This window comes from Triturus cristatus, chromosome 7 (assembly GCF_964204655.1).
Source record: "Triturus cristatus chromosome 7, aTriCri1.1, whole genome shotgun sequence".
In the NCBI taxonomy this organism is placed as follows: Eukaryota; Metazoa; Chordata; class Amphibia; order Caudata; family Salamandridae; genus Triturus; species Triturus cristatus.
In genome coordinates this window covers 1,259,030,552-1,259,057,809 of record NC_140590.1, presented here as the reverse complement: position 1 = coordinate 1,259,057,809, position 27,258 = coordinate 1,259,030,552, and the positions used below count along the sequence as shown (strand labels likewise).

Below are 27,258 nucleotides of genomic sequence, written 5' to 3'. Positions count from 1 at the left end.
CAACTGATCCACCCACTCTTCTGCTCCTCCATCCATTCACTCATCCATCCAGCCATCTACCCTTTCAACCACCCAGCCATCCTTTCACTTACTTATTGATCCACCCAGTCACTCATCCTTCCACCTATTCCCCCTTTCAGTCATCCATCCATCCATCCTCCCTTTTCCTCTCCACCACTTTCATTTAGCCATCTATCCTTCCATCCACCCATCCATCTACTCATCCATTCATGAATCCATCCATTGACCCTATCACTCATCCGTCCTGTCACTCATCCATCCATCCTTTCTCTCATCCATCCACCCTTTCACTCCTTCACTCATCCATCCATCCTTTTTCTCATCCATCCACCCTTTAACTCCTTCACTCATCCATCCATTCTTTCTCTCATCCACCCTTTCACTCCTTCACTCATCTGTCCACCCTTTTGTCCATCCAACCTCCCTTTCACTCACTCATCCAACCTTACATCCGCCCTTTCACTCATCCATCCCTCCATTCACCCTTTCACTTATCAATTAATCAATCCATCCATCAGTTCACTCGTCCATCCACCCATTCACTCGCCTGTCATCCACCCTTTCTCTCATCCATCCATCCTTTCACTCATCCATCCATCCTTTTACCCATCAATATACCTTTCCACCCATACATCCAACTATTTACCTTTTCTCTCATCCATCCTTCCACTTACTCATCCATCCATGTTTTCTCTCATTATTCATCCACTCACCCTTTCATTCATCCATTCACCCTTTAACTAATCCATCCACCATCCCTTCATTTACACACCTTTTCACCTTAATTATGAGCTGAGCCTTTGTCTGCTGAGTTGCAGACAGAAGAGGCCCATTAAGAACTTTTCCCCTGCTGTAGTTACTAAAGCAAGGGGTGGGGTGGGGGAGGGCTCACTATGCCCCTGTACATAGGCAATCAGAAAAAGTGGAAGTCATGAGTCATGCATGATGCACAGTGCCACTGTGACATGGTGTTGCTTCCATGGCTTTAAGTGGGATGAAAAAACTGGGGGGGTCTCTTCAAAGGGGGTGTTCAATGTAATTAAGGGCATGGCTTAAAACACCTAAGCTAAAAATCTGTGCTTAGCAGAGTGTGTCGCCCGACTGGTAATTTGCTGCTTCTGTCATTGCGTCCAGATATATAACACAACAAGTAGTGTTATACCTACAAGCCAGAGCTATTGGTTTTGTCAATGGTTGCTAGTTGTATGAAACAAAAAAAGCAGCAACTATGGCTTTGTTGAATATAACATTGAAAATGCGTCTGTATTAAAATTATGAGACAGTGAAAGACCCATAACCCTTTTTTTCAAACTTGTTTCTCGACCTTTTTCATGAATTGGAATGTCAACTAGCAGCATGTGCGGTTTTGTTAATTTCTTCCACCTGTCTGAATGTCCTGCCCTAGACCGAGGCAGGAGGAGGCCCACCACATGCAGTAAGAGCCCAGACTGGCCCATTAGCATTCTGTATGTGACCATCAGCCGCAGACAGAATGACAATGGGTGAGGTGGGGCTGCTCTTGTGCTCAGAGGAGTGTGAGGTGGCCCCATCAGGGAGCTGATGCTTTTGGCATGGGAACAGTGAGGTTCCCCAATGCCCAAATTTATGGACAAAAGGCGTCTGTAAAAAGGATCGTCATGGACAACGGATGTGAGATCCAAATTATGGACGGTCCGTGAAATTTACGAACGGTTGGTCACCCTAGACGAGACTTACATACCCTTGAAACAATAGGGATCCTTCCATCCTTCATGGATTCTCCTAGTGCTGCGCACATGCAACACTACTTTCCATCTAAATTACAGAACATAGAAACAGCCATTACCTCCACATCCGTCTTCCTTTCACAGTCCTTCGGGATGAATTTATGTACACTCCTGCAGAAAAACAAAACAGGACTGTTACGGGAAATGTAGGAAGGTGGAATCTGGCTGCATGGTTGCCCCCACTTTTTTCCTGGTGTTTTGATGGTTTTTGACTTAGTTTGGCTGGGATCCTGCTATCCAGGTCCCTAGCCTATCTGCTTTCTCTTATAAATTAATTCCATGTACTTTCGGTACATTACAGATTGGATCTGAGGTGCCCTTATAAGTCCCTAGTATATGGTATACTATGTACCCAGGGCATAGGTACCCCAGATGCCTACCAGGGGCTGAAGCATGTATTATGCCACCCCTGGAAAGCCACCCAAAAAGACACCACAGGTCTGCTACTGCAGCCTGGGTAAGGTGGTGCATGCACCCCTTACTGTGATATAGGTTACCTTTATCACTACATATATACACACATATAAACCTATAAGTCACTCCTATGGCAGGCCTTATCAATCCTGAAGGCAGAGTGCTTGGTTCTTATGTGAGAGGGTGCCCCTGCATGATCAGAGCCCCTCTGCAGCGTTTGGAGACCCTTCTCTGATGCTGTTTGTAGTGCAGCCTGACCATACACTCTTAAGTGCATTATAACCCAACGGTAAATGCTAACTTTGGACTAGCTGCACGGAAACATGTTGTGTTTGGTGTCAAACACCTTGGAATCATACTCCCACACCAGTAACTGGTGTGGGAGTATGATCCCATCCTTCTAGAGGGAGAGACATGGCAGTACTGGGCTACCCGATAGTAATGTAATAGAGCCCTGGCATCACAAAATGGATGCTGCAGCCACAGACACGGGTCTGGCCTCCTGCTGCTGACCGAAACTCCGGCAGGGGAGGCCTGGACAATAGATTTCCTGTCACAGGGAGTTGTAACCACCTCCCAGACAGGCTTGGGTGTATTGGGGATGGGTGGGAGCACTCTCTGAGTGCTTTGAAGTCCTGCACTGGGGGCACATTTGGTGTCCTGTGCATAGTCCAGCTCAAACCGGTTCAGGGGCTTCGAGCCCCTGCTCTGGCACGAAACTGGACCAAGGAAATGGGTGTAGCCACCCCTCTTTCCAAACCCTCCCATAGGTGGGTCCCCAGAGCTAGTCCAACCCCTTCCTTAGGTATAAGTAAGGAACCTCTGTAACCAGAATTTTAGATTACCCTGGACGAAACTCTGAAGCCGAATCCTGGACCTTCGACACTCTGCTAAAGACCAGAGGACTGAAGACATCTCCCTTGGGGTCAAGGAGTGACTCCCCTGCTTGGCAGGCCCCAATGAAGCAATTTGCCAGTCTGCATTTCCGATGCTCCCACTGGACTCCGAAGTATTTGCAGCCCAGGAAGAGGATTTCCAGACATCTCACAGGCCGACCCGAGTCCCCAGCATAGCTGAGACCCGCAGCCCTCGTGAGTAGCGTGGAACCGGAGCTCCTGGTCACTGTGCACTTTTGCAAGTGCATTGACTTCTCGACGTCTTTTGAAGTCGTGCTTGGGCGGACTTGTAGCTCCCTCCTCGAGCACTGAATCCACTAAAGATTGTCAGCCTAGTCACTCCGAGTGACCCGTGGGCCACCATTTTGTGTTTCGTTCTGAGGTCCCTTTGCGATCCCTGGTCCGTTGACTGGTGAGTCCCTGAGGCAGTGGCGTAACAAAACTTGAGGGGGCCCACCTGCAAAGCACATGGAGGGGGCCCCCCTCACCCGGCGGCGCGGCCCTCCATCTACCACTTTGCCCTACCACCCAGAAATCTAGCATATTTTGATTTGTAACCTCCAACATTTAAATGAAATGCCTCTATATTGTCTTTCTCTAAGTTCTAATGAGAAAGTGGGAAACACTCTTAACATAAAAGCTATGCCATTTGTAACAATACTGTCAAAAGCAGATTATTTAACTGAGGCAGCAATCAGAACAATGCCAAGGAGCGGTCCTATTGTCTCAGGAACTGCCTATGGCTGAAGAACAAAGAACAACTATGAAGGGTCTGAAATAGAATTGCCAATACCTTGAAACTTTGAAAGACCAACCCAAACCTGCAATTCCATAAAAACTCGACTGACAATATACATGAGAAGTACACAAGCTATAACTCCGTATCCTGCGAAAGTCAAGAGAAATAGACTGGTGAATTATCTGCATGCCACACACTAGCGACTGTCAAGGGTTGTGCATGATAATAACGTGAACTGAGGAAGCAATTTCAATCATAATGTCTTTATTAGTAAGCACTGCAAAACAGGCAGGCAAACAAGGCTGAGGAAGAAAACTGTTTGGATGCTTCAGAAAATTGATGTAGATGTTTGTCTGTTTTAATTTATCATTTCTGTAGTGTAAACAATGCTAAATACAAGATTTAAGGTACACGTATTACAGACAAGTGCATGCAATACACCATAAATAACACTGCATGTAGAATAAAAACAAACCATATCAGCAAGTACCTAATGACTATCTTCTATACAAACTGTAGTTAGTAAAGCAAAAGAAAAAGTGCAAATACTTTCAAAGTGCAAAATAAAGCAATCACCAGTCCAGCAATATACAAAAATCAAGCATGTTTTGTAAAACAATCCAACTTTCTTTTTGCATCAAGGTGAAAATACTTGCATGGTAAAAACAAGTCCAGCAGCTTCCCTCACAAGGACTGACCTGAACCACCAGACTGGGCCTTAGTTCATAACAAACAGAGGCCTCAGACCTCAGTGTGTTAACACTGGTGGTATTTACAATATACTAAGAGTATAGGCACGCCTGCTAAATTACAGATTCACCATTGCCTCCAAATGGCTCTATCGTCACGTGTGACACCGCCAGCCAGGCCTGGATTTTAAGCCAACAGCGCCTTGCATTCTGGGAGTTGTGCTGTGACCATCCAAGTAAGGGGTAAAACATTTCAGCATGCAAAGTGTTGTTGGATAAAAGCTACCAATGGACACGACATGGTGCCAATGCCACTTGGCAGCTATGTTTTATACAAGCACAAGGGGATGTTTAATTTCCTCAACACATGCTGCAGAAGTCTGGCGTCAAATAGCAAACACGTTGTGCGGAGAACCCAGAAACGTGCTGTGTTTAGCCCCCGTGTATGGACCTGAGGTGTCATTCTCTAAGAGACCCAGTGGTAAAAGCCCACAGTTGTCTCTAATGCATGTTAGTGCCAGGCAGTGGTCGAAGTGGGGAAAAAAAAGTAGATGAACTGTGGGAGGAGAATCAGAGGGCGGGAATAACCAATGGATTGGGTCAGTGGGCGGAGTGAGAGGTGTGGCAGAAAGAGCAAAATATCCCAATTTTTAGTATTCGTTTCCCATTTCACTAACCGGTTACAGCTTATTACATTATTTATTTAACCAATAGATACACATGTTTATTTAAGGTTAAATATGTGTTATTGACATTAAAATATATTCACAAAGTGGGATACATTTCCAATCACAGAATGTTCCAAATATCCTTAAAAGTGGAATCGCATGCCATTTATCTCCCAGCCATGGAGTTTCTGTCATCAGCACTTCTCCTCCCTTTTTCCACAAGAGCAGTTGAAATGAAATGAAACTAAATGAATGAAATGATATGAAATAGCATTTATAAAGCGCATGGTTACCCGAAGGCATCCCAGCGCTAGGGCAGAAACCGTACTAAGCTGTGGCAATCAATTAAGGAAAAGCCAGGTTTTGAGCCTCCTGTGGAAGACGCTGTGGTCTGGCTCTTTAAGTAGCTGAAGCGGCAAGGAGTTCCAGAGTTTAGCGGCGTTGTAAGAGAAGAGCCGGCCGCCAGTTCTGGACCTCTTGAATCTGGGAACAGACGCCAGGTGGAGGTCATTTGAACGTAACCGCCTGTTGGCTTGGTAGGGCTGGACAAAGGAAGAAATGATAGCCGGTCCCATACCCCCTAGCCTCTTATGGTTGGTGCAGAGGGCTTTAAAGTGGACTCTTTCCTGAATAGAAAGCCAATGTAAAGACCTAAGTGCAGCTTTGGCTGACTGGTGGCTTGGAGTACCCTCAAGAATCCTTGCGGCACAATTTTGCATGATTTGAAGTTTCTTAAAGATCACACAGGGAGCACCGAGATAAAGAGCGTTGCCATAGTCCAGGCGGGATAAGACAAGTGCCTGGACCACAAGCTTTCTTGCTTGAGGGGGTAGCAAAGGCAACACTTTATGCAGCAGTCTTAGAATACCGAAGTAGGAGGCAACAACTTTCCTTGTTTGGGTTTAAAAGCTAAGCTCAAAATCAAGCCAGAAACCCAAACTCTTTATTTCGGATTTGGGGATAGGCACAGGGCCCATACTTACTGGCCAGATAGAGGAAACCTCGAGTGTGGAGGGATTACCGAGCAAGATAAGCTCGGTCTTATCACCGTTCAGTTTTAGATGGGAATGGCACATCCACCTCATCACCTCCTCGAGGCATGGGTCAAGACAAGTAGGGAACTGCTTTTGTAGTTAAATGCTACCACTAATTGAGTGTCGCCGGCATATGTAATTATATGCACCCCAAAGGGTAGAACAATGTCTGCGAGAGAAGCCATGTAAACCATAAAGAGAGTGGGACTCAGGGACGAACCCTGAGGCACTCCACAATAAAGGGGCCTAGGGCTTGAAATAGCCTTGCCCTCGAAGATCTGGAAGGATCTACCCTCGAGGAAAGAGCACAGCCAAATCAGGGCTGTTCCTGTCACACCCAGATCTTTGAGTCAATGCATTAGGATACAATTATTAACCATATCAAATGCCGCGCTGAGATCTAACAATATCACGGCTAGAGAACCACTTGCATCAAGAATCCTTCTAGAGTCTTCCGCGACTGCCAGTAAGGCTGTTTCAGTCCCTTGAGAGGGGCGAAACGCAGTTTGGGATGGATGCAGGAGTTTTCCAGCTTCAAGATGCCTAGAGAGAGAGTTCAAACATGAATGGCAAAATATCCTAGTTTGCAAATGTTTTCCACATAACTATGGCTTTGCTATATTTGCCACATAATACATCATCTGCTGCATAATCTGACGATTTTAACAAATAAATTGTTTATAGCTCAAACACATCAAAAGTTACTAAAAAATGTGACTTGTGCTGCTGTGAAGTGGAAGGCCCTTTGCAAAGGTTGACTGGTCACCTTTCTCATTGCTGCAGTTATATGTTCCACTAGTACCAATAAGGAAAAATCTTTGCAGAAACTGTTAGCATATGTAAAACTTTCAAAATAATAAAGTATCAGAAAATTTACAGCACCACTAATACCAGTGTAGGGAATCAGAGCACTTTACATCACACATATTACACAGATACAATCATTCATATGTGTGTAAATCACTGTTTAGGAAATGTTACATAAGACAAAGGGTTATAAGGTGTAGGAGTTACATGACAACCATACTAGTAGGCAGCATAGTTTAATAGTGATTGGTCTTCAGAAACACAAACTCAGAATTAACAACATAATACCATGGTTAGGGGTTCTCTTTAATAATCAGAATTGATTTCAACCCAAATGAACCCTTTTTTGCAACATTAGGATAATCGAAGACTGAGGAAAAAAACATAACGCTCTAATTTATACCTTGGAGTTTGCATGCAGCTCTTACATGACAGTTAATAGCTCACTGTTCTATGTTAGGATTTTAACTTATTAACTGCAAGTAACAATAGGGTCTCTCTGACAAAAACAGTAACCCACTGACCTATTCATATTATGTGCACTTTGTGATATGCATGGCACGTGTTCTTAGCAGCATGCACATTACACCTCTGCCATTCCTTTTCATGAGTCAAACCTTCCACTAGACAAAACACCATCTCTCTCTACTAAGAACATTAATCACTGGAGTTATCAAGACATTTTCTTTTGTTGCCCAAAAATGTTGGAGGCCAGGAAGGAGGCAGCAAGTGCTTTTAAAACCATATATACTTACAAACATGACGCCCCCACCTGAAGTTAGCGCCCGGTGCGGTCGTACTGCCCTAGAGCCACCCTGCTCAAGGGCCCTGTGACCTCAGTGACAGAGTCACTGCCACTCTATGGTTAGCTGCTTCATAGGTCTGTCCCCAAGACTGGAGTTGAACTTTATGGATAGTGGTGGACAGGCCTTCAAGGTTAATCCACACTTGCCACCGCTAGGGTCCACTTGCTGGTGCTAAGACACCAGGGCTTTTAAGATCTTGCGGCACCTTCTAAGGTGTAGCACAGGAATGTGCTCCCTCAGGAGAGTGGTCTGGGAGCCTGGTCATTAAGGGGGAACCTGGTTCACCAGTTCCACTTCAGCAGCTCTGACCATAGCGCCACACCCTCTCCCCCACTGAACACTATACTGCCCCACTTAGAGAAACTTGCACTGCACTGACCCGCTATAAATACCTGGATGTGACTCAATTCTAATTACGCACAAGACAAGAGCAATATGCTGCCTAAAAAAAATTAACAACATCCTAGAAAAAGCAAACACTCATAGAGAATGCAAGATTAAGTAAAGCATGTGATATGTAAGCAGGAACAACAGGGTTACCTTTGTCCTTTTACACTCATTATTCTGAAATTAGTGAGTGATTTTGCGTGAAAAGGTAAGGCCATGACTACATGGCCCGGAAGGGACCCATTTTAATGTCCATTGCTTATATTCTTTCAAAACATAGGCAGTATGGTTTAAAAAGACTACATTCGTAAACACACAGTCGCTGTGCACATTTTGTTTTCCAATTCACCCATCAAGCAGGTATTTCAGTACCTCCAGGCAAGGTGCACTTTCCCACACAGGGAAAACAATGTTGTTCAAAGAGAGAGAAGTAAACAAAAGTATCACTTTACTGGCAAACACTGTAAAGTGGTGCTAATGTGTTTAAATCAATCAATCTGGACACCTTGCAACCACTCTATCTTGTTTTAATTAGTTATTATTTTTCACATTTGGAATGTTTTATTTCTCTCCACCCAGAGGCTGCACTTGTGTCAGAAAAAGACAACGTTTCCAGCAAAAATGTTATTCTTTTTTGGATCCATTTCACAGGGGAGCAAATAAACGAAAGGAGGAAAGAGAGGGTAATACCCGTTTCTTGAAGTCTCGGTTTTCACTAACTGAGGAGCGAGACAGAATGAGAGGGAAGACTCGGAGGCTTAGATGCCGGCACCGTGGTGTGCGCGCACAGTTTAATTTATGGGGACTTGGGGAGGCTGAAGAGGCTTGCTTGCAGGCGCAGCCGTCTCCCTCCGCTTAGAGTGACGGGGGCCCCTGGAGCATGGAGACCCCCCCGCACCGCGGGGCCTGCGGGGGCCTGTGTTACGCCCCTGCCCTGAGGGGGTAACTTTGAATATCCTTGGGCTTCTCTCGTTGCTCCAGACGTGACCGACTTCCTACCAAGTGGTGAGGCCTTCAGACCTTGCTGGTCTGCACTGAAGCATCTTTCTCCTTTCTACGTGGGTTGCTGTTGCCAAGGCTTGTTGTGTCCAATCTGGGCACCGACACTGCACCACTCGACATCCTTTATGGGACAGCTCGAATCCAGCTCCTGGTCATCCTCGACACCTCCTGGTCCTCGTGGCTGAAGAGTCAAGCTTCACCTCCTTCACCTGAAATCACCCGACATCGGTGGGCATCTGTCCATCGCCTTCCTGGTCACTGGCTAGTGACCCAGACTCTGTCCCCTCTTCTTTCAGGTTCTTCTCATCTTCGATCGAGGCTTGGATCTCTTCGGACACTAGACATCTTCACGGCAGCAGCACTTCTTCGCCAGCTCCATTGAAATCGATGACGCGACCCGACACCAAAAGACACCTATGCACCCGGCTTCCCTGGGTGAGGTAACACGAGTACTCCAGTGCTCCCGTGGGTGTTAGCCCTAGAACTTCCTAAGTCCAAAAGGGTTTGGTCCTGACTCATTTCTAAGTGTCCCTAATCTTTAAAAATCTAACCGCGACTTTCCCCATAGAAGCTAACGGGAGCTCGCGGCTGTGTTCACACACTGCACACGGCCCCCGTGGGTCCCCTGTGTCACTACCTTGGGTGGTTCCTTGGTGTCCCAGCGATTCTACAGGCTCAAGGCCTTGTGTCTAGTTAATTCGTGGTTCTTATACCACTATTTTAGTATATGGTTTGGCTCGCCCCTAGGGCCTCACGTGAATTTGTGCTATTTTACTGTGATTACTGAAGTGTAACTTATGAGTTTTGACCTCTAGTCTCATAAAGAGACTAGGAGGGTGTGTTTAGTAATAAATACATATATTTTATATATATATATACCTGGTGTGGACGTCTTTCATTTAGGCACTCAAGAGATTATAGACTGGTAAAACAAGCTGCTTTACATTCCTTCAAGACTTAGCCTGAAGGCTGCTCTCCATAGCTACCACTAGGATAGCCTTCAATAAAGGTTGTCTTTAACCTATAACCAATAAGGGGTTGTTTGGACAGATACAGGGTGCCCACTATAACTAGTGGACAGCATATATCAGGCCAACTTCTCACAAGAAAGACATGGACACAGACTAATGAAAATTTCCAGTAAGTACCGGGCATTAGAACAGCACCAATAACACAACTTACAGTTTTGTTTGCTGCTCATAGTCATGATACCTCTGACACGGTGTAGGATTTGCTTGGAGATTGTATCGGGTGGATAATCCTACGAGCCAGTAGGTTCAATCTAGAGAGGTCAGTTCCTCATAGGATTGCCACTTGGCTGGTTTTCTACCGGCACCTCCGATATTTTAATATTCCGGCAGTACAACAGTAAGCAATACCATCTAAAGCAGATATGTTTAGCACTCATCTGTACATACTTCAAACAGCAAATAGAAATAGAAAACCTTTTTAAATGTGTTCTAGAGCTGGGTTAATGATCAATGACTATAACTGAAGTAAACAAATGGCAGAAAACCAGTGCTGCAAATGAATACATACATCTTTGTTTAAAGCTGTTTAGTACCGCCTCCCGTCCTTTGCAGACCCTTAAAACAATAACAAATGGCCGGTATTTCTCTCTTTGAAAGGTGGCAACCCTAGTCCGTCACCAAATGCACTCGAGATGCAGGTATCCTCACCAGGCTCCAGACTGCTAGCTGGGATTACATTACCACCCTCCATGACTCAACTTCCAGAAGTCACCATATTGCTCGACAACCTCCCAAAAGATAGCTCAAAGAGGAGTTGAAACTTGCAGCCTGGGTGGTGATCCATTGGTATTTGGACATAAAATTGAATCATAAATATCGAGTGAGACAAATATCGAGTTTTAAATATCATGTCACATAAATATCGTGATGCAGAAATACTGACAAGAATATAGATTTTGTAGGGTAACTAATTATGTTTTCAAGAATATCAATGCTGTTGTTAATATTGTTTTCAATAATATAGTTGTAGAAAATATGGGTTTATAATTTTCTTTGTGTTTTAAATAATATTTTAATTGTATATGTTATACATTGTTAGTATAGTTGTTGTTTATTAGTTTTAAATATCGTTTATAATTGTAAGTTATTTACAATTGTAATTTAATTGTTGTTAGTAATTTTAGAGTCATAGCGAGTTGTTAGGTTTGCAGGGGTACAGGGTGGGAAGTTAATTAAGTATAATAAATTAATAATTAATTCTAATTAATATTAATTAATTAATTGATAATTATCTAAATTGTGTAATCATTATTTTTGTAAGTTATATTTTAGATGTGGGATGTTGGGTTTGCAGGGGTATAGGGTGGGAAGTTAATGAAGTAATAATCAACAATTAATTAATAATTAATGTATTATTACTTATTTATTATTATCACATTAATTGTGTACATTGTGTAAATGTTATTTCTTTAAAGTTATATTTTAGGTCAGGTTTTTGGTTTTGTAGCGATGAAGGTGGGAAGTTAATTAATAATTGTTAATCATGATTATTAATTTATTTGTAATTATTCAATTGATAATTAATTATGTAAATTAAGTAAATATTATATTTGTTAAGTTATATTTTGGGTGTGGGTTTTTGGGTTTGTAGGGATATAGGGTGAAAACGTGATTAGATAAATATGACATTTCAATTAATATTGAATTTTTATTAAATTATGTAATGTATTTATAATTATGTAAATTATTTAATAAATATATGTGTTATGTTATATATTAAGTGTGTTGTGTTTTTAGGTGGATAGAGTGGGAAGTTATTTAACTGAAAATTAATTAATAATATTTATTAATTTATTATTATTTTATTTATTACTTAATATGTTCATTCTGTTATCATTTCTTATTTCAATTCATATTTTAAATGTGGACTGATAGGTATGTGATAGTATAGTGTGGGAATTTAATTACATAATCAAGTGATAGCATTTATTTATTACATATTAATTACTTAAAACATGTCTAAGGAAATTGTTTAATTGTTTTTTAAATGTATATATATATATACATAATATATATATATACATATATATAATATTTATAGTAATTATTTTATGTATTTCGTTCAATTAATAAATGTATTAAAACATGGTATATGTTTGAAGTGAAGTACTTTTTCCTACAGCTGCACAGACTGGAGTAGGAATAGTAAATTTTACCCGTCCTGAGTCCAACGCTTTCTCTATTGTTGCACTGACCGGAGTGGGAATAGTAAATTTTACCTCTCATGAGTCCAATGCTTTCCCTGCTGTTGCACATACTGGAGTGGAAATTGTAAATTTTACCCCACTTGTGTCCAGTGCGTTCCCTATTTTTGCACCAACTGGAGTGGGCATAATACATTTCCCCCTCCTGAGTCCAACGCTTTTCATACTGTTGCACAGACTGGAGTGGGAATAGTCAATTTTACCTCTCCGGAGTCCAATGCTTTCTCCACTGTTGCAGAGAGTGGAGTGGCAGGAGAACATTTTATACCTCCTGAGTACAACGCTTCCTCTATTGTTGCACCGACTGGTGTGGGAATAGTATATTTTACTCCTCCTGAGTCCAATGCTTTCTCTTCTGTTGCACACACTGGAGTGGGAATAGTACATTTTACTCCGCCGCAGTCCAACACTTTATCTACTGTTGCACTGGCTAGAGTGGTAATAGTAAATTCTACCCCTCCTGAGTCCAACACTTTCCCTAATCTTATCAAGACTGGAGTGGGAATAGTACATTTTACCCCTCCTCAGTCCAACACTTTCCCTTGTGTTGCAAACACTGGAGTGGGAATAGTAAATTTTACCCCTTCGTAGTCCAATGCTTTTCCTACTGTTGCACAGACTGGAGTAGAAATGGTATAATTATTATTAGTATTATTATTATTATTATTATTATTATTATGTGTTTGTGTATTTAATTTTATATTTTGTGTATATAGAAATGTATGTAATTTTAAAGATGTTTTTACTAAAACCTATTTACCTAGTTTCCGCCGCACGCCGCACGCCGCACGCCTCCCAATACGTGCCGGTGCTTGCCGTGACGGCTGCCAGCCACAAATGTGCAATCTTAGTCAAACCAAAGGAATGAGGCGGCACACCGACCAAGTATTATGAGTGTTTAATCGCTCAAAAACAACGCGTTTCAGCTGTAGAGGCCTTTCTCAAGTCACTCGGCTGAAACACGTTGTTTTTGAGTGAATAAACACTCATAATACGTGGTCGGTGTGCCGCCTCATTCCTTTGGTTTGACTAAGTTTGTGTGTGTATATATATATATATATATATATATATATATATATATATATATCCACAAATCCCGGAAGTGCGGAGCTTCAAACACGGCGGTCCTGGATGGGCTCCGGTGGCCCCAAACATTCAAGACGCAGCTCTTCGAAAGTAACGAAAAGAAATCCAGGACACCCAGGAATGCTATTGAAAAAGTTTTAATCCAGGCAAAGTGGTAGCCTTCACCAACGCGTTTCGCAATAAACTTGTTCACGGTGGTTTGCAAATTCAACACAAACAGTAATGATACCTATATGTAAATCTGACTACAAAGAAAATAAGAATAAACATCAAAAGATGAATGAATAAGAAGACTTATTTTTGATGCTTAAAATATGAATTTGTGATTATCTCAGATTTGTTTGTGTTGAATATAAGAATAGCACTGGTGGGGACCAGTGTCTGAGATTGCTGGCGCCGGGCAATTAACCTGCAACCCAATTTGTATTATAACCCATATATATATATATATATATATATATCTCGGCAATCCTCCGGACATCGACAAAACAGGGTACACGGACCTTGGTAAAGTGCAAATTAGTATTTATTGCCGAAAGCAACAGCCATATCATTTCGGCTCCTCAGAGCCTTGCTCACATGACAACGCTACAAACAATATGCAAAGCTTTTAAAGTGCGAGTGCCAGTTCAATTAACATCACGTGGGGAACAGATTTCATGGACATTGAAAAAATACTGCACCGTGGTGAGCAGTCCCAATAGAGTTGAATCATCGATTGTTCCAACGTTATACATAAATAAAAAGAATAAGTATAACATAACTAGAATAACATCTTAGTTTGAGTCGCCAATGGTGTGACTGCTATTGATATATTTATATAAGCAGTAAATTGCAGTTTTTACACTCAAGGCATAAATGCCAAGTAAAACATCAATAACAAATGCTACATACAATTTGTAGCAGCTTATTGGTAAATCTGCTGACTATGGAAGAAGGTCAGAATCCGGGTAAATCTATTACCGTCAGATTATAAAATGGTTGTTCCCCTCTTGGATGAATAAAGTGTTATTGTGCATAGAAAAAGTGTACTTGTGCATATAAAAAAAGAAAAACAGAAAAAAGAAATGTGCATACAAGATGCCCTTACATTAATGTATATCGCACGAGATTGAGTGTCTCAAAAATCTATTTGTGCGTTACTGTGTTAATAAGACTCTATAATAGATACAGAGTATACCTGACCAGAGCATAGTGGTGTAATACGATTGGAGTGGGTAATCCTCCATTGTTTGCCTTCGTATTATGGTCCCTGACACACATGGATCGAAACCCCACATAGTTTCAACAATAAAACATGGATAAAGTCATAATGTGCAAAACTCCTGCATATATATATAAATCGATTATCGCCCAGAGAGCTAAGTAAAGACGCACTCACTTGTCTTTCAGAAGTAATTCAGGCGAAATTTATTTATTCATTATTTGCCATTCCCTACGCGTTTCGGTCAGAATACTTGAACATATCCGAGCCACTATACATAAGGATCGCTCAAATGCGATAGCCAAACACATGGAGAAAGAACATGATAGTCGTTGGGAATGTCTTAAATTCTGGGCCATTGAACAAATACCCCTATTAGAAAGGGGAGGAAATCGTGAAAGAACTTTACGTCAAAAAGAATCAAGACACATAGTGGCCTTCAGAACCCTTGATCCAAGAGGGCTTAACCAGAATTAAGAACTCTATGTACATCTTTGATACACTTCCATTGCCCCAATTCAATGTAATCAAAATGAGATCAAAATGAAAATAAAAGGATCATAAAATGAAACATCAAGGTGCCATTACGATCCTGTAAAAACCGGGTACGAACCGTCGGACGGAGCATATTCTCCGTCCGACGCGTACCCGGTCGTAAAAAAACTACAAACATGGAATTACGATTCGCACGGGAACACCATTTCCGTACGAATCGTAAAAAACCCCGACCGAACAAAAGAAACCTACAAATGCGATCCGGGAAAGCGCCGACCTGACGTCGGGACGCTCGCAGCCTGCCATTCACGAACCAAGAATTACGATTCGCACCGACGTCATCCCGCACGGTGAATATTTTCCGGCTGCCAAAAACTGCCGGGAAATCAGGACGACGCGAACAAGGACCACCAGTACGCGACGGACAGACAGGACGACGCGAACAAGGAGGACCAGTACGCGACGGACACACAGGACGACGCGAACAAGGAGGACCAGTACGCGACGGACACACAGGACGACGCGAACAAGGAGGACCAGTACGCGACGGACACACAGGACGACGCGAACAAGGAGGACCCGTACGCGACGGACAGACATGGACCCGAACCTACGTGTCATCCCGGCCCTCATAGCAGTCGACCTCCTCTACAGGTTCTGACGCAGACGCCGCAGAAGGTCAGAACAACTAAGGGAGGGGGGAAAGGGGGGTGGGGGGGGGGTGGCAGGACCCGGGCAGGCCACAAACCCCCCACCAAAGTCACACAGCACACATGCCCTGGACATACCTGACTCCCAGGCCCTGGTCACTACGAGGGGGTGGGGGCGTGTCCAGCTAAGCCAGCGACCGCCACAACGGAAGTCCGTCACGACGCGAACCAGCAACACAACCAGACATGTACGTCCCGTACCCACGCCTGAAGAGCGTGGGTACGAGTCGTACCACGCCCACACCCACGTCACCCCAACAATGGCGGGACGGCTCGTACCCACGTGGCAAAGGCCTGGGGACGGGCCGCACAAGCATCACATAGCGTGGGGACGGACATGTACGGACAGTACCCCCACCCCGTATGCATGGAGCGTACCCCCACCCCAACAGTGTAAGTACGACCCGTACCCACACCCGCGTACGTATGGAGCGTACCCCCACCCCAACAGTGTAAGTACGACCCGTACCCACACCCGCGTACGTATGGAGCGTACCCCCACCCCAACAGTGTAAGTACGACCCATACCCTCACCTCGAATGCATGGAGCGTACCCCCACCCCAACAGTGTAAGTACGACACGTACCCTCAGCCGCGTACGTATGGAGCGTACCCCCACCCCAACAGTGTAAGTACGACCCCTACCCTCACCTCGAATGCATGGAGCGTACCCCCACCCCAACAGTGTAAGTACGACCCGTACCCACACCCGCGTACGTATGGGGCGTACCCCCACCCCAACAGTGTAAGTACGACCCGTACCCACACCCGCATACGTATGGGGCGTACCCCCACCCCAACAGTGTAAGTACGACCCGTACCCACACCCGCGTACGTATGGGGCGTACCCCCACCCCAACAGTGTAAGTACGACCCCTACCCTCACCTCGAATGCATGGAGCGTACCCCCACCCCAACAGTGTAAGTACGACACGTACCCTCAGCCGCGTACGTATGGAGCGTACCCCCACCCCAACAGTGTAAGTACGACCCCTACCCTCACCTCGAATGCATGGAGCATACCCCCACCCCAACAGTGTAAGTACGACCCGTACCCACACCCGCGTACGTATGGGGCGTACCCCCACCCCAACAGTGTAAGTACGACCCGTACCCACACCCGCGTACGTATGGGGCATACCCCCACCCCAACAGTGTAAGTACGACCCGTACCCTCACCTCGAATGCATGGAGCGTACCCCCACCCCAACAGTGTAAGTACGACCCCTACCCTCAGCCGCGTACGTATGGAGCGTACCCCCACCCCAACAGTGTAAGTACGACCCCTACCCTCACCTCGAATGCATGGAGCGTACCCACATCCGTGCATGTCATGAGCGTACATATTGTGAAATTGGATAGGTGGGTGCAGAGTCCTCCCAGCAGTGCCCTGAGACAGGAGGGGTGGGGGCCTATCACTCCCAGCAGTGCCCTGAGACAGGAGGGGTGTGTGCAGAGACCTCCCAGCAGTGCCCAGACACAGGAGGGGTGTGTGCAGAGTCCTCCCAGCAGTGCCCTGAGACAGGAGGGGTGTGTGCAGAGACCTCCCAGCAGTGCCCAGACACAGGAGGGGTGGGTGCAGAGTCCACCCAGCAGTGCCCTGAGACAGGAGGGGTGGGTGCAGAGTCCTCCCAGCAGTGCCCTGAGACAGGAGGGGTGGGTGCAGAGTCCTCCCAGCAGTGCCCCGAGACAGGAGGGGTGGGTGCAGAGTCCTCCCAGCAGTGCCCTGAGACAGGAGGGGTGGGTGCAGAGTCCTCCCAGCAGTGCCCTGAGACAGGAGGGATGGGGGCCTATCACTCCCAGCAGTGCCCTGAGACAGGAGGGGTGTGTGCAGAGACCTCCCAGCAGTGCCCAGACACAGGAGGGGTGTGTGCAGAGTCCTCCCAGCAGTGCCCTGAGACAGGAGGGGTGTGTGCAGAGACCTCCCAGCAGTGCCCAGACACAGGAGGGGTGGGTGCAGAGTCCTCCCAGCAGTGCCCTGAGACAGGAGGGGTGGGGGCCTATCACTCCCAGCAGTGCCCTGAGACAGGAGGGGTGGGGGCCTATCACTCCCAGCAGTGCCCTGAGACAGGAGGGGTGAGTGCAGAGACCTCCCAGCAGTGCCCAGACACAGGAGGGGTGTGTGCAGAGTCCTCCCAGCAGTGCCCTGAGACAGGAGGGGTGTGTGCAGAGACCTCCCAGCAGTGCCCAGACACAGGAGGGGTGGGTGCAGAGTCCTCCCAGCAGTGCCCCGAGACAGGAGGGGTGGGGGCCTATCACTCCCAGCAGTGCCCTGAGACAGGAGGGGTGTGTGCAGAGACCTCCCAGCAGTGCCCAGACACAGGAGGGGTGTGTGCAGAGTCCTCCCAGCAGTGCCCTGAGACAGGAGGGGTGTGTGCAGAGACCTCCCAGCAGTGCCCAGACACAGGAGGGGTGGGTGCAGAGTCCACCCAGCAGTGCCCTGAGACAGGAGGGGTGGGTGCAGAGTCCTCCCAGCAGTGCCCTGAGACAGGAGGGGTGGGTGCAGAGTCCTCCCAGCAGTGCCCCGAGACAGGAGGGGTGGGTGCAGAGTCCTCCCAGCAGTGCCCTGAGACAGGAGGGGTGGGTGCAGAGTCCTCCCAGCAGTGCCCTGAGACAGGAGGGATGGGGGCCTATCACTCCCAGCAGTGCCCTGAGACAGGAGGGGTGTGTGCAGAGACCTCCCAGCAGTGCCCAGACACAGGAGGGGTGTGTGCAGAGTCCTCCCAGCAGTGCCCTGAGACAGGAGGGGTGTGTGCAGAGACCTCCCAGCAGTGCCCAGACACAGGAGGGGTGGGTGCAGAGTCCTCCCAGCAGTGCCCTGAGACAGGAGGGGTGGGGGCCTATCACTCCCAGCAGTGCCCTGAGACAGGAGGGGTGGGGGCCTATCACTCCCAGCAGTGCCCTGAGACAGGAGGGGTGTGTGCAGAGACCTCCCAGCAGTGCCCAGACACAGGAGGGGTGTGTGCAGAGTCCTCCCAGCAGTGCCCTGAGACAGGAGGGGTGTGTGCAGAGACCTCCCAGCAGTGCCCAGACACAGGAGGGGTGGGTGCAGAGTCCTCCCAGCAGTGCCCCGAGACAGGAGGGGTGGGGGCCTATCACTCCCAGCAGTGCCCTGAGACAGGAGGGGTGTGTGCAGAGTCCTCCCAGCAGTGCCCTGAGACAGGAGGGGTGTGTGCAGAGACCTCCCAGCAGTGCCCAGACACAGGAGGGGTGGGTGCAGAGTCTTCCCAGCAGTGCCCTGAGACAGGAGGGGTGGGTGCAGAGTCCTCCCAGCAGTGCCCTGAGACAGGAGGGGTGGGTGCAGAGTCCTCCCAGCAGTGCCCTGAGACAGGAGGGGTGTGTGCAGAGACCTCCCAGCAGTGTCCAGACACAGGAGGGGTGGGTGCAGAGTCCTCCCAGCAGTGCCCTGAGACAGGAGGGGTGGGTGCAGAGTCCTACCAGCAGTGCCCTGAGACAGGAGGGGTGGGTGCAGAGTCCTCCCAGCAGTGCCCTGAGACAGGAGGGGTGGGGGCCTATCACTCCCAGCAGTGCCCTGAGACAGGAGGGGTGTGTGCAGAGTCCTCCCAGCAGTGCCCTGAGACAGGAGGGGTGTGTGCAGAGACCTCCCAGCAGTGCCCAGACACAGGAGGGGTGGGTGCAGAGTCCTCCCAGCAGTGCCCTGAGACAGGAGGGGTGGGTGCAGAGTCCTCCCAGCAGTGCCCTGAGACAGGAGGGGTGGGTGCCTATCACTCCCAGCAGTGCCCATGGAACGCAAAGGGTGGAGTAGTCACATATACCATGCCCACAAATGTCAGTCAGGTGCACAAAGACCCTGCAGTACATGTACCACATGTGTGCGAGGATGGAAGTATACGCATGCATAGGGCCAAAAACAAAACATTTACACATGAAGTCATGTCAATAGTCCACATACACAAGTACAATGACTACCAAGGATGCCACGAATGATGCAGCTGGAGAATGGCTCAGCATGCATGTGCAAAGTTGAAGGAGTCCGTCACACACCCAGCTAATGTACTCACAGCTCTGCACTAAATATTGGGAACACCCTGCAGGGAAGAAGTCAGGGTACACAGAGGAAGGAAAACACCTTGGGACAATTGCAACATGCAGCAACTGCTTAAATGAATGGAGAAAGGTAGCTAACACCGTGTGAGGCACACTGATCCCAGGGTCCCCCCATGAGCAGCACACCACTACATTTCCCACACACCCAACACATGACCAACACCCACAACCATGTAGCAGCCCCACCAACAGCAATGCCAGCAATGCAGGAGTGTTCCAAGGGCAAAAAATAAATAGCTTTATTCAGCATGAGCAAAAAACTAGTATGACGTAAGTCCAATAATAACAAAGGCCATAGGGCAGTCCAGGAGTCCGAGCTGGATGGGGGACACAGTGGGATGCGTGTCCCCTAGCTTGCCTGCACAGTTACAAGTCGTCGTCTTCCACAGGGGTGAGGGCATCATGTGGGGGGGAAGGAACAGGCACCGCAGGGACAGGAGGGCAAAGGGTAGGCGAATTGGGTGCAGGGATGGAGGACTCCACCACAGGGGGTGGGGCAGGGCCAAAGGTGGATTCTAGGATCTCACTGCACACCTTGGCAAGGTCCTCCAGGGACTCCCCTGCACCCGAAGGAACCACAGGCCCCAAGGAGGGGGGGGGTCAGAGGGATGGGTCGCAGCGCCACTAGGGGAGGATGTGGACAGGGGGGGGGACTCAAGCACCCTGACCGAGGACTTCCTTGACCGCTTGCGTGGTGGCGTCACTGTGGGGCTCAGGGACAGAGCGGCCATGAAGGAGTCTTTGGGGGAGATGTGGCCAGGAGAGCTGAGGGGAGGGGATTTGGAGGGAGTAAATTGGGTGGAATGCGGACTCCCACTCTGGCTGCGTGTCACACGTTTGCCCCCCGACCCAGTGGGTGTGCCTACTGCACCCTGTGTGTGCGTGTCAGGAGGTGTGCGGCGGACCTTCCCTGCTGGTGTGGTGCCTGTGTCTGTTGTGGTGGGTGCATGCTTACGTCTGGGTGTATGTGGGGCAGGCATGGGAGTGGGAATTGTGGAAGGAGCAGGGGTAGGGGGTGGGACGTAGCGCTGCAGGAGACCCACTGCTGCAGTCAGTGTGGAGTCTATGGACCTCAGCAAGTTGCGTTGGTCAGCCTGCGATGAATGAATGCCCTCCAAGTATGCCTCCATGTTGTTGAGGACCTGGCTGTGGCCATGGAGGACATTAAGGATCGCAGTCTGACCAATCTGCAACTGCCGCTGGATGTCCACAGACTCAGCATTGGCGGCAGCAGTGGAGACAGGGGCAGGGGGTGCGGTGCCTGGCAGGAAGGAGACATGTGGGGACCGGGCACGCTGGGAAGGGACACGAGCACGTGGGAGGCGGCTGATGCCAATGGAGGGGGCGGTGCCAGATGTAGGGCTGCTGTCAGATGGTGGTGCAGACACCGCCCACTCGGAGTGATCCTCCTCGGACCCGTCGGCTTCATACTCTGTTGTGCCAGTCGACAGGTCCCCGGGTTCACTCTCCACCGCCTCAGTCTCACTCGAAGTGCCAGCCCCGATGTCACCGCTGGCACTGGTGCTCCGTCCCTCCGCGCCGTCTGTGTCCATGTCTCCCTCCGTGTCCCCCGACGATGCTGTGGGCAGGGTGAAGAGACAGAAAGTAATCATACACCTGTATACATATGTCACATGAGTCAAATCTACGTAGGTTACAGTGCATACCCTGATACAAAGGAAGAGTTACATCTACAAAACAAGGTACATATGTAGGGCATGCAAGACACAGTTTTTCGACCCGCCATGGAATAACTATGGAGAGCATGACACACTAGCAAATGAGATGATATGGAATTTTGACTGAGGAGCAAGGCCCTGGGGACAATCCAGCACTGCATCAGCACCACACAGCGTGGCAGCAAATAGGGATGAGCAGGGACCATAGGCAGGAACAAGAGGCACATGCAGCATAGGTAATACTGATAACATGCCCACCCTGACTGGCACACTGCACCTTGAGTGTATGTCCAGGCAAACATCACACACTGGCCAGTCCTAGCAAGGAGAAATCAGGTCTTGACATGTCGGACATGCCCGCACCACCCCCCGCCTACATGAGACAAATCTATGGAGACACAGGAAGCACGTATATCTCTTAGTCTGGGTGAAATACACATGGGATGCAACAAATCAAGGTTGCACACCAAATACCCAAGGTGCGCCTGTCCAAAGAATCATGTACAAATGGGCATCATCAGATGATTGCTACAAGACACACAGGCAATGGCCACCATGAGTATGTACTTGGAAAATCAGGTCAGGCTGTACAGTGGACACTTGTAATACATTGCACGTCAATATACATGGTGCCAGGGGACAATGGCACAGAGCACAACCTATGCTGTAGACACAGAGATTGTCGACATATTCGGATTACACACATGATACCTAGGAAAATATGCCCCTGGGGACAGTAGTGGCCACACAACTCCATGCTCCTGAATGGGAATGACTGCAACACACGCTAACATCCCTGCACTATGCGTACCGCACACTCATGCACATCATGTCACAGGCCACCACATAGGACATGCGTACTGTAAGGCCTCACACTTGAGAGACTAACTCCCATGTCTGGACTCAGCATTAGTGCCAACTGACATGGAACCCAAAAGTCCAGAACTGGACAGGGCACAGGCAAGGTCCCAAATCCTGTTACACACCACCCCCACACATGATGCTGCAGGCATTGTACACTTGTAGAAGGTGTCAGGCTACATGACCTTGTGATGGAGCGACTACACACAGACCAGGGAACACATTGCAAGGAGGGGAAGGGAGGCAGGAGAGCACAGCAATTCTGTGGGGAATAGGATCAGCACAGCACCATAAACCCTGGAAGTGTATCCATGGAACATTGCACTTACAAATGCTGGTGAAACACAACAAACACACACATGTACCTACCCCCTTCCGGCTGCTGCATGTCCTGTAGACGCCTGTCCAAGTCAGGAAAGACCACTGCCAGCACACGTTTCTGGATGTGGGAGAGACGGCGGCAGCCGCGGTTCTTGTGGCTCTCAGGTGTGTCCCCCAGCAGGACCTGTGCGATCCTCCGCGTCCAGCACCAGATATCCTGCCAGCGTTTCCTCACCTGGGACATGCGCCGCCTCCGACCTTCCGCACTCCTCACGGCGCTGACGGCGTCCAGCCATATCTGCTCCTTGGCAGAGGCGTCTACCTGTGAGGATGGACAAGTGACACTACATCAATACACCTGGCACATGTCACAGGGACACAGATTAGAACACATTCGCTGTTCACAACAAGGCCTAGTATGCATCCAACGCATTGCACCTTTGTCATAGGGACATGACCCTCTGGGGAAGGGCAAAAGCAGTACGTGCCATTGAAAGGACACAGGTGGAATGAGGGCAACAACACAATCAAAGATCCAGCCTCACACTGTGCATCACACCCACCCCTCCTGTCTCAGGGCACTGCTGGGAGGTCTCTGCACACACCCCTCCTGTCTCAGGGCACTGCTGGGAGTGATAGGCCCCCACCCCTCCTGTCTCAGGGCACTGCTGGGAGTGATAGGCCCCCACCCCTCCTGTCTCAGGGCACTGCTGGGAGGTCTCTGCACACACCCCTCCTGTCTCAGGGCACTGCTGGGAGTGATAGGCTCCCACCCCTCCTGTCTCAGGGCACTGCTGGGAGGTCTCTGCACACACCCCTCCTGTCTCAGGGCACTGCTGGGAGTGATAGGCCCCCACCCCTCCTGTCTCAGGGCACTGCTGGGAGTGATAGGCCCCCACCCCTCCTGTCTCAGGGCACTGCTGGGAGGTCTCTGCACACACCCCTCCTGTCTCAGGGCACTGCTGGGAGTGATAGGCCCCCACCCCTCCTGTCTCAGGGCACTGCTGGGAGTGATAGGCCCCCACCCCTCCTGTCTCAGGGCACTGCTGGGAGGTCTCTGCACACACCCCTCCTGTCTCAGGGCACTGCTGGGAGTGATAGGCCCCCACCCCTCCTGTCTCAGGGCACTGCTAGGAGTGATAGGCCCCCACCCCTCCTGTCTCAAGGCACTGCTGGGAGACATCAGGCATTACCCCCCTTGGGACCCCCCCTACAGTACATAGCATGTGTGTCACACCTGGACACAATTGCAGAAGTCACAGTCACAAAAAAGGGACACAGTCTGTGGCAGTGGACACTGCACTCACCTGATAACCTGGTCGCCCATACAGCATGGGGTACCGTGGGAGGATCACATCCACCAAAGCCATGTTCTCCTCCAGGGTGAATGGCTGTGACCTCTCCACAGCCCTTGACATGGTTCCAGGGAATCAGTAGCAGCAGCTGGGTCGTGGAATACAGAGATGTGCAGGCAAGTGCACCCTCATGGGACCTGGCTGCCTTATATCTGCCTTGCTGGCCCATCTCATGCACAGGAGTACAGAGTGATTGGTCACTCACATTTGCATCCTATGTTTCCTCCAATCCCTTCAAACCTAGCAGTCTGTGGGTTCTCTATCGGTTTCATTCTCCTGCATGATGTCAGCCCCACAAACACATTGGAAAAAAGTAGAAGAATTCCAACTGACTTCTGCTGTGCACCTTCCAGAACAATTTCGAATTTTGAACTTGGTCTCCATGACAACCAGCATGCATGTAGGCCTTAATACTTGTCCCCTATGTAATTTTGAGCGTCACACACAGGTACGGTGCGTTTCGGGGCCCTAGGGCACCCCAAATGCATTGCAACGGCCCGTACACGCGTGCCTACGTTCACTATCACTATGGGTGTCCTCGCGTATGCGTACTCGTAGTGGTACGGGCCGTACACACGCATCTATGCTCACTATCAGTATGGGTCTGCTCGCGTATGCGTACTCGTAGTGATAGTGAGCGTACATGCGAGTGTGCGGCCCGTACCACTACGAGTACGCATACGCGAGGAGACCCATAGTGATAGTGAGCGTACATGCGTGTGTACGGCCCGTACCACTACGAGTACGCATACGCGAGGACACCCATAGTGATAGTGAGCGTACATGCGTGTGTACGGCCCGTACCACTACGAGTACGCATACGCGAGGAGACCCATAGTGATAGTGAGCGTACATGCGTGCGTACGGCCCTATCACTATGGGTGTCCTCGCGTATGCGTACTCGTAGTGGTACGGGCCGTACACACGCATCTACGCTCACTATCAGTATGGGTCTGCTCGCGTATGCGTACTCGTAGTGGTACGGACCGTACAAATGCCTGTACGCTCGCCATCACGATGGGTACACATACGGCAGCACTCCCATAGTGATTTGGGAACGTACACAGGCCCTCTTAGCAGCAGTACGGCGGTTTTTACACATCACAGTGGTGATAGGCGGCACACAGGTAGGAATAGGGCGGACATACTTGTCCATGGATGGACATACTTGTCCATGGATGGACATCAAGCCATCATCTGTGCATTACTACATGTGTGGGGCACAGGTGTGACAGGCTGTGATGTGGAACATTACTCCTGAGTGGAGAAGGCACCAGATGTATGATGAGATGTGTACAGGTGTACTGTGTGACGGTGCAATGTGTGCCAGGCATGACCTTGACTCCTTTGACATGTGTGCATGTCGTACTGCACCCTTGGGGTGAGCGTCACTGGCATGGCACGGACACCAACACACGGAAGTGTCCCCTGATGCCCGGTACAGGGGTTACCACACCTGCCTTGTCACTACCCACGGTGCACAATGTGACTATGTCATGTATGTGTGGGGGCTTCCCATCAGGTTGATGTTGGAGCACCCTCAAAAGCTGCAGCTGTTGCAGCAACCAACATGTGTCTGTGTGTAGATTGACATTGCACACTGTTCCGCACACCATGCCACATGTGGTATCGGATGTGAGGTGCACATGTATGCATGGGACACGGAGTAGCGTGACAAGGACATGTCTGCATCCTCACAATGATTGTGTGGTGAGTCATGACATGTGCACCTTCATGGCAAGGTGTGTGGGCTGTCCTAGTGTAATGTCATGTGACCTGTGGCTCTAGTGTTCCGCTACCAGTCTCTGCAATCGGCATCCTACTTCTGCTGATGTGTGGGCGTATGTCACTCCTGTGTTGCGTCTGGCTGTTCACTTGCACTGGGACACAGCTATTCCCATGGCATGGCATGGGGAGGTTCTCAATCTCCGTGTGTAGCTGGGTCTTGGTAGGAGTGTCACCTGGCAGCCATACGTGTCCTGGGCATGTAGCACATACCTGACTCCCTATGTAGCATATGTGTATTGACAGATTAACATGTGCTCTGTACATATAAATTGTTGTTGTGGTGCACTCACTCTTCCTTGTCACTTCCAAATTACTGCAGAGCGCCGCCTCTTCCCCAAGCAATGCCGGACTTGGCTGACATGCGGGAGAATGATCGGATCCGGTGCTACCGCTTGCCACGACGGTTGATTATGGAGTTGACGGCGAGACTGGCACCACACCTGGAACCGCAGCACAGGTATCCTACGGCACTGACACCCCAGCTGAAGGTAATGGCAGCCCTACATTTTCTTGCCACGGGTACCTTTCAATATACCATAGCTCATGTTGGTGGCATGTCCCAGAGCATGTTCTGCCGTGTGCTGCATGATTTCTTAGAGGCCATGTTGATTCACCTGGATGACTTCATCAAGTTCCCAACCCCTGAACAGTTGACTGCGGTCAAGCGTGGATTCTATGCCCTGGGAGGGATGCCCCATGTCATTGGGTCCATAGATGGGACACATGTAGCTTTGGTACCACCACACGCACGGGAGGTAGCGTACCGCAATCGGAAGCACTACCACTCCATCAATGCCCTTGTGGTGTGTCAGTCCAACATGTTGATTTCACATGTCTGTGCTCGATTTCCAGGATCAGCACACGATGCCTACATCATGAGGTGTAGCAGGATGCCTGAAATGATGATGCAGCTGCGCAACGAAAGAGCATGTGTTGTTGGTGGGTACAGTCTGTCAGTCCTGTATTTTGCATAGCCTACCAGCACGACCGCTTCACCAGTTCTAACGATGTCCATGTGCTTCCCATGTAGGGGACGCTGGCTATCCCAACATGCCATGGCTGCTCACACCTCTCCGCAACCCCATCACGCCGGCCCAGCTCCGCTACAACACCGCCCATGGCCGGACAAGGCGAGTGATAGAGAGGACGTTTGGCCTGCTGAAGAGCCGCTTTCGGTGCCTCCACAAGACCGGCGGCGCCCTCCCATATGCCCCTGCGAAGGTCTGC

General features: G+C 48.9%; 1 protein-coding gene across 1 annotated transcript in view; it reads right to left on the bottom strand.

Moving 5' to 3' along the window:
* Positions 1–1,842: 1,842 nt before the first annotated feature.
* LOC146811764 (uncharacterized) overlaps positions 1,843–27,258 on the bottom strand; it is a 50,624-nt gene continuing 25,208 nt past the window's right edge. Inside the window, exons 2-4 of the mRNA XM_085615106.1 lie at positions 22,937–23,210; positions 21,343–21,606; positions 1,843–1,898 (exon numbers count right to left, since the gene is read on the bottom strand). Coding sequence (XP_085471232.1) covers positions 1,843–1,898; positions 21,343–21,606; positions 22,937–23,210 — 594 coding nt within the window. The remainder of the gene's footprint in view (positions 1,899–21,342; positions 21,607–22,936; positions 23,211–27,258) is intronic.